Source organism: Athene cunicularia (genome assembly GCF_003259725.1).
Source record: "Athene cunicularia isolate RWA chromosome 17 unlocalized genomic scaffold, athCun1 chr17_part1, whole genome shotgun sequence".
Taxonomy (NCBI): Eukaryota; Metazoa; Chordata; class Aves; order Strigiformes; family Strigidae; genus Athene; species Athene cunicularia.
This window is the reverse complement of record NW_020799122.1, coordinates 241,146-249,446: the sequence shown is the minus strand read 5'-3', so window position 1 is coordinate 249,446 and position 8,301 is coordinate 241,146. Positions and strand designations below refer to the sequence as shown.

The 8,301-nt window shown below is 39.9% G+C and overlaps 1 protein-coding gene across 1 annotated transcript; it reads left to right on the top strand.

The window, feature by feature from the left end:
- Window positions 1–48: 48 nt before the first annotated feature.
- On the top strand, window positions 49–6,023 carry ZBTB43 (zinc finger and BTB domain containing 43). Its single transcript, XM_026860162.1, has 2 exons — window positions 49–1,834; window positions 3,797–6,023. Exon 2 carries the CDS (start codon window positions 3,820–3,822, stop codon window positions 5,212–5,214), a length of 1,395 nt encoding a protein of 464 aa, XP_026715963.1. The 5' UTR covers window positions 49–1,834; window positions 3,797–3,819; the 3' UTR covers window positions 5,215–6,023.
- Window positions 6,024–8,301: the final 2,278 nt, after the last annotated feature.

The window sequence follows — 8,301 nt, the reverse complement described above, 5'->3', positions numbered from 1 at the left end:
TGCTGTCCCCATGCCAGGCGCCGCAGGTGCGAGGGGTGACTTCATCCGAAGCCCTACGCGGAGGGCTGAAGCAGCTGCCCGCTAGCGCTTTCTTCAGGTCATTTTCTTTCCAAGCGAGCAGTGTGTGCCTCGTGCGTCTCACTCAGCGTTGCAGCTTGGCCACTAATTTCATTTTTATTAATTCAAATAGAAAATCTTTGTTCTTTATGAACTGGGATCAAGAAAATGCAGAAAGAGACAGAGCAGGTTGTAAAATGAGGAAGTGCAACCTCTTCGGAAAAACAAAGTTTTCTTGGTGTGTCTGGCCTTATTCATAGAAAATATTTTACTTACGTTTTGATGACTTTGGTTTTCATGACGACTTAAAATATATAATATAAAAGTCTGCTCCCCCCTGGAATTGTTTCTCTGGTGGCATGCTGAGTCCTTGTTGAAAGGCAGCAGCTTAGGCTAGCGGTAATTACATAAGGTCTGTAGATAAGTCTCTTTAAATTTCAGTTGAACGTGTCCTGAAGGCTTATCTTTTTTGTAGGCAAGTACTGAAAAATAGTCTTAAATCTGAGAATATTCTGAAAGGAGGTAAAGAATGCATCTGCATTAGTAAAAAATCTGATTCTTTTAATAAAGATTTTTATAATGTATGTTATGTATAACCAAACTGTTTGAAATAGTTAAGTAATGTTGTCAAGTTGTTTTAAGCAAAGAGGTAAGAATAACAGTTGAACTGACAGGCGTAGTGTTCTCTTACTCTCTGGAAAAATATCAGTAGCTGATTTGGTCTCCTGAAGTGGGTTGGGTGTCTGGGTGCGTGGCAGGGCTGATGCTTTAAAGGAAAAAACTGAGAACTGCTGAAGACAGTAGATTTAAAGGTGGTCTTCTGCTATTGTGTAGATGACAACTTGAAGAGCATCTGAACTGTTCACTCTTCAGAGATTCCTTTTTCAAGAAAGCAGTTGCAAAATCTGCTGTTTCCAATACTCCCTTGGATTTACTAAATTAAAGAACCATTCAGACTACGGAGCAGTTTACACTGACAGTCATGCAGCTTGTTCTCAGACTAGCTGGAAGTGTTCTATGGCAGCCAGGTTATCAGTGTAGTAGTACTCCATCCAGATTCCATGTTTACACTTCGGTATGACAGGTTCTGCTAATTCACTTCTGGTGAGGTGGTTACTGTCTCTGGACTTCACATTTCACTTGAAAGGTGGGGAAATGGTGCCACATTCTGCACCTTCATGTGAAATTTCCCTGTACTTTTGGGGGTACATCTTAAGAAGCTTGTTCAAGGATACGCATAATCGTTTTGGGCTCGCTAGATGCTTAAAGCAGGCTGTGAGGACTCTGGGGAGTGACACCTTGATGTAAAGGTGTTTCTGCTTTCGTAACACTGTTGGTCAAAGCACCTGAACTGCTGTGCTAGGTATGCCAGTTTTAGTCTGTTTGCTCAGCTGATTCATCTTGGTTACTGTCTCAGAATGTCACTGCTCACCCGTGATTTCTGTGAGGCAGTATTTGTTAGAAAACTGACTTGTGCCACTATGTTTTTTAAAAAAAAATTAAAATTATGACTGATCCTCATCTTAAAGCTGAGGATCCCAAGGTAGTTGGTAAACATGTCTTAAGCAGTTGTTTCAACCAGTAAAACTACTGATTTATGAAAATGTAGAAGCGTATGTGATTGTATACAGCAAGTTGTGGTGTTCAACTATGAAATTCTCAGTCATTGGACTGTCCTCTGGTGGGAGCTTTATTCAGCCTTTTCAGTTCCTCCAGCTACCCAGCACTGGAAATTAGTGTAAGAGCTGAAGAAAGAAGGAAATTGTGGTCAAACAAGGTACCTTTTTTCTTTTGACTATGTTGCTGTGATTATGTATAGTTACAGATGGGCTTCATAAACAACAGGTTATTCCTCCCAGTTGGTTTTCTTCAGAGACCTTCATAAAATGGTCAGATTGATACCATGCTTCTAGTAAAAAAGTAAAAAGAAGTTTGAAAGTATAATCTTCACAGTTCTGCAGATGATGCTGGTTTCAGTGTTTACAAGGAGTTTGTGCCTGTATTTACTGAAGAGTCTGGGTGGCTGTCTGACTCCCTTAGGCTCTCTTTTCTGGTGAAAACTTTTTTGTGCTCCATGTGCTCATCAGCCTCTTCTAGCTCTGAAACTTTGGAGAAGGAACTCTCAGTTTTTTGGGGAGTAGGGGAGAGTTGTCTGGAATGTGAGTTTGAAAACAGATGGGGATGGTAGGGAAGGGATTATGTAACCGAGAGCTGTTGGTTAAACACTGAGTGATTTACATAATGGCTCCTGAGCAGTCTGCACTTCCTAAGCAAGCTGTGGCTTTTTCTGCACTGAGCAGTGACACGTTTGTGCCGATGTGCCAGCGTTCTGACACTGCACCAAGCGAGCAGGTTTCTGCCGGTGGTTATGTAACGGTATGGGAAGTGCTGTGGTTCTGTACAGGCTCCCTGCGCCAGGATTCACAGCAGCATTTTCCCAGTTCCACGTTTCCACAGACTTAATTCCATTTCAGAGTCCTCTGGCTGTTTGTAATGCAAGGTCTAGTTTTGCACCACGTTAACAAAGTGCTTGCAATTCTGTACATACCCACTGTCTGCTGATTTACTGAGTATTCTCTCAGGTGTGCAGCCCCATCTGTTAAAACTTTGACACTTTCCCACTTAGGAGAAATGGAGCTGGATAGAGGAACACTGCGTGCTGCTCCGTGGCTCTTCTGGAGTTATGCTGTATTCAATTTAGGCATTATCAAATTGAAAAATTGCACAAGTTTAGCTTACTCAGACAGTTAATGTTGTTGTTTTGTAGTTGCATTTAAATTTCCATCATTATTTCTAATGATAATAATGTGCAAATTTATCTCAAATTCAATTTAAAGCAGACATTTTAAAGAATCATATTACTGCTTAAAAGACTGTTGACTTTGTAACAAGACATCTGGATCATGTGGGAATACAAACATTAAAATGTGACTCTTAGCTGAACTTCTAGCATAAAATTGTTGCATTGTTACAAATATACAAGGTACATGGAGAAAATAAATCCATACAGCAGATGTATCATGTTCCTGATTAACATTTTAAGTTCTGTAAGGTTTTTCCTAGGTAAGGAATGTTACAATAACATCTGAAAAAGCTCATTGAAAGATTGGATTATAGTCCTGCTACTGTACAAGATCTTGCTTTTCCACCTTTTGGTTAACAAATCAACAGAGAAATACCACTAGAAGAGTCATAAGCCTCATTCTTAATAGGGTTCTGCCTTGGTCGTCATACAAATCGATATGTTAGCTTTTGAAAACTTCATTTAAAGTAGAATATTTCCTATGAGTACAATCAGTCTTTATTGCAGAATCAATGAGATTTTGTTGGCAGTTGAAATGCAGAATCTCTCATATGTTGTTATAAACTCTGGGACATCCTGGAGTTAGAACTCTACTGCTGTAATTTCATCAAATAACTGTTTCTGTTATCCTAAGCTCATGCTTGAAATGCTCAGTCTATCTCAGCTGGGTGATATGTGTTCGTAGCTCCTGCTGTAGTTGATGAATCCTCTTGGACAGATGAAGCACATCAAAATCTGCTGTCATAGCCATTTGTGGCCAAGGTACAACTTTCAGAAAAGGGAGAAATAGAAGTATAGCAGTGGCATGGGCTCCAGAAATTTTTGGGTTGAGTTCCATGTGGGTCTGCTTAAGTGCTATTTGATAAAGTGTAGAAGGAAAGATCAATACTTTACTAAGCAGAATTTCTGTTTCTTTTTGTTTTTCTCTTCTTACAGCACAACACTAAATTTGTAATGAAATGGAGTCTGGGTCAAGCTCTTTTCGAGTGGAATTTCCAGATTTTTCTAGCACCATTTTGCAGAAGTTAAACCAGCAGCGCCAGCAAGGACAATTATGTGATGTGTCCATTGTAGTTCAGGGCCATCTCTTCAGAGCCCACAAAGCTGTTCTTGCAGCTAGTTCACCTTACTTCTGTGATCAAGTTCTCCTGAAGAACAGCAGGCGAATAGTCCTGCCTGATGTGATGAATCCCAGAGTGTTTGAAAACATTCTCCTGTCCACCTATACAGGTCGGCTGGTAATGCCTGCTCCAGAAATTGTTAGCTATTTGACAGCAGCTAGTTTCCTTCAGATGTGGCACGTAGTGGATAAATGCACGGAAGTGCTGGAGGGGAACCCGACAGTTCTGTGTCAGAAGATGAACCACGGCAGTGACCATCAGTCCCCGAGCAGCAGCAGCTACAATGGGCTCGTTGAAACCTTTGAACTGGGTTCTGGAGGACAGACGGAATTCCACAAGGTGCAGGAGCTAAGGGATGGCGAAAACGAAGAGGAGAGCTCTAAAGATGAGCTGTCGTGCCAGCTGACAGAACATGAGTACCTTCCCAGTAATTCTTCTACAGAACATGACAGGCTCAGCACTGGAATGACAAGTCAGGATGGGGAGGAAGGAACCAGCGACAGCGCAGAATATCAGTACACCAGGCCGATGTACAGCAAACCCAGCATCATGTCTCACAAGCGGTGGATCCACGTGAAACCAGAAAGATTTGAACAAGACTGTGAAGGTGTTGATAATCCTTATGATGAACACCAAGTTTCTGAATCCATGAATGCCATTCAGGCAGATCATTCAATCCAGTCTTCCGGTGTTGAAGACTTTCATATAGGTGACAAAAAGATGGAAGCAGAGTTTGATGAACAGGCAGATGAAAGTAATTATGATGAACAAGTTGACTTCTATGGCTCTTCTATGGAGGAATTTTCTGGGGAAAGGGCAGATGGAAATTTAAGTGCTCACAGACAGGATCTTATGATAGCAGCAGGCTACGGTGAAGGCATTGAAATGGCTGCAGGAATTAAAGAAGAAACGTCCCTCACCGGATTCTCGCACGCTGATAAGCTGTATCCTTGTCAGTGTGGGAAAAGCTTTACACACAAAAGTCAGAGAGATCGGCATATGAGTATGCACCTTGGTCTTCGACCTTATGGCTGTGGTGTCTGTGGTAAGAAATTCAAAATGAAACACCATCTTGTAGGCCATATGAAAATTCATACAGGCATAAAACCATATGAGTGTAACATCTGTGGGAAAAGATTTATGTGGCGGGACAGTTTTCACCGGCATGTGACCTCTTGTACCAAGTCATACCAGGCTTCTAAAGCTGAGCAGAGTACTACTGAGATGAACTAAGTCATCGGTGCTTACGTTTGTTTAGCAGAGTAAGCAAAATTAATTATGCAAATAATGTCTGGTACTTGCTATTGTAAATTCTCCAAAAACCCAAGTTTTAATGATTATGCTGGTATAAGCAGACCAAACTTATTTTCCACAGTATTACTCCAGGTGTTCGATGTGTGAAGTGCAAATGGTTAATCTGAGAGGTGCTTGCGAAATGAGGTCTGTTAGGTCTCTGTGACATGGATTGTAATGACGGCAGTATGTAGGAGCCCTGTTGGTTTTTTAAGTCTTCTAAATTCGCAGCAAAACCCAGCTCTAAATTGACCCTAATCCTGCAAATACTTAGATGAAGCAGGAATTCGAGTAGCCCTACTTAATGCAAAAGAGAACAAGGATGACCAAGCCAGGTTATATGATTCACGTTTTAATGAAAAAAATAATTGGACTTCCACCTTAAACTGGACACTGCCAACATACTTAACATGCATCATTAGATAGTCTACATCATTAAACAGCCTTTGCTGTATTGCTTAAGGAAAGGCTGTGTTAAAGGTGGTTTGGCTTTCCTTTATATGTCTTCCATTTTTTAATCCATCTTCAGTAAAACAAATGTTGTATAATTTTGTGCTGATTTCTATTTAGAGTCTGTAAAGCACTTAAATATAGTTGAGCGCTATATAAACTTCAATCTGTATTAAGTATGATTTGTCGTTGCTCCTCTAGGGTCTAATGCTGTAGACTCTTGGCTTGATATTGATTGCTATATCGTGAGAGCTTCTAGAAGTGTGTGTAATAAGTATTTGTTGTCAAAAAAAAAAAAAGTAACATTTGAGACTTAGCCAAAATAATCAAAGATTTAAACTGTAGTTTTCTGTTCAGATTTTTGTGGCTTACTACAGTAGCAAGTACCAAACTCTGTGGATTCATTAATTGACTTTTCATTGGTACAAAGACTTCTTTGGGAACTTCTAGTTTTAGAAACCTGCTTTAGGAAAATTATTTAGTCACTGATAGGTATTTATGCTTTTAATTCTTTACTCTTTGAATAGTAAGAACTATAATACCGATTCTTGGTACTGAACTACTGTGACTGGTTACATATGATCGCAAGCAGCCGGTGGTGTTTACCTCTTCACGTGAAGTTGCTTGTGGAAAAAAGTAGAAAGCATGGTATGTGGATCTTTTAATGGTACTGCAGAACATGGTACCGTGCTCATGTCCGAAGTCAGGATTTTTGCTGGGAAAGTGGCACTTCTGCTTCGTTAGGGTGAGGATCTGTGTGCTGGGCTCTCATTCTTGGAGGTAGATGCAGGAGTGTTTGGAGTTCTGAGAGATGCTGCCAGCTCTGCAGGTAGAGTGAATGCATCAGTTGTAAAGGTGGCAACAGGATTTGGGGGTTGAAAGCTTAATGCAGACCTGTGCAAAAGCAATTAACCCTTCTTTGTAGTTTACTGAAACATATTATAAAACAGAAGGAGCCTTTAAAGCATACATAGACTGTAACAGAAAGAGGTGATGTCCAAGTACAGTGCTGGTAACATGGGGAAGGAAGTTAACCAGCACCGAAGGCCTAAGCCCGTCTGGCCCCAATTTATGTTTTGGATACTGCACTGTGCAGGACTGCTTCAACAGATGACCCTGTATGGTGAAGCAAAACCACACAAAGATAATTACTTTTTAGATGCTTTCTGGAACTCCCAGTATCTTAAGATACAACTGAACTGTATCCTGAACGTGAATGTCTGGTACAAGCTGGGGGTTTACTACTCAGTGGGCTGTAATTACTGTAACTTCTTTTCTGGCATTCTACTTACAAACTTTAATTTTTTTAAGAGGCTCTTAATTCTTAATCTTCTAATGCTTCAGATATTTTTCATATGGAATTTTGTTAAAACAGATATTCCCAAATATGATGAACCCATTGCTGGCAATGGGCAGGAGTGGTCAGCACCACAGAGTTCCTATTCTTAGCACTTGGCTGAACTCTGCAGTACAGCATGGTGGCCATGTATAACCCTTGTGATCAAGGTAACTAAACAGGGATTTGCTCACTAACACTGTAACCTGCTTAATGTATAGAAGCACTTTGTATTTAAAAAAAATAAAAACAAACCATAAAACTTTATAAATATGTTTTTTAAACGTAGAAATTATATTCCCTTTATGGTTTGTTTCCACACTGCTAACACTGTCTTTTTTAATATTAAAAAAAAATAAAATTATAATGCTTGCCTGTTTACACGAGTGTAGAAGAAAGGGTTCTTGCACTCGGTGGCCCTATTTTTCCATTCTCCAAGGCCTTACTACATACAGGGTGTCATTTCTGCAAGTACCATCGTCACATTTGAGGGAAGGTACTCTCATACTCATTTCAAGAATGATCTTGTGTATTACATTAGTTCTCAACCCCTTTCAAATTGTCACTTCAGTGTTGCATAAAAAGGTTAAGGGTGCCTCTTCCCATTTAACCATGAAAAAGGCTGGTCAGAAACACCAGGCTGAAAACCATGGTCAAGCAAAAAATTGTTTCTGTTAAACCCAGTCCATCCTACAGAGCTGCCAGCAAAACTGTTTCTTTTACCAGCTTGGAATGACTTTTATACGGGACATTTCAGAGTTAAACATTTACTCCTATTTGCAGTTAGATTACTTTGAAATAAAGCTTTAAAATAAAACGTACTGCGAGAGACACTTTAAAGGTTTTATAACAGATCCAGTAGATCATATTATAGAACCACGTCCTTTTTTAATGACTTAGCATGAATAGTAACTTTTTAATATTTGCCTGTTACTGGTTTACCCCATATTATGACATTGTCTTGAAAGTCTAACAAACATTGCTCCACTGATTTTGTAGCACTCGGCTTTCTGATGTTAATTTACATGAAATCAATTGATTGCAGGAAAATACTGATAGGATTGTTGTAAAATCTAGTTAAGAGGATTGATGATTTAAGGGAAGCTTGGGATACATGTCTAAAATCCTTACTTACGCTTATCACAGGCAAAACAGTTGACTTGTGTTTTTCCTGAATTTAATGTATTGCCCTTTGATAAACTTCTAATCACTGATTCAGGTGGGGGGGGGGGGGGGGGGGG

What these genes read in the sequence shown, in the direction of transcription:
- ZBTB43 (XM_026860162.1), top strand. Translation starts at nt 3,820, where the DNA reads ATGGAGTCTGGGTCAAGCTCTTTTCGAGTGGAATTTCCAGATTTTTCT.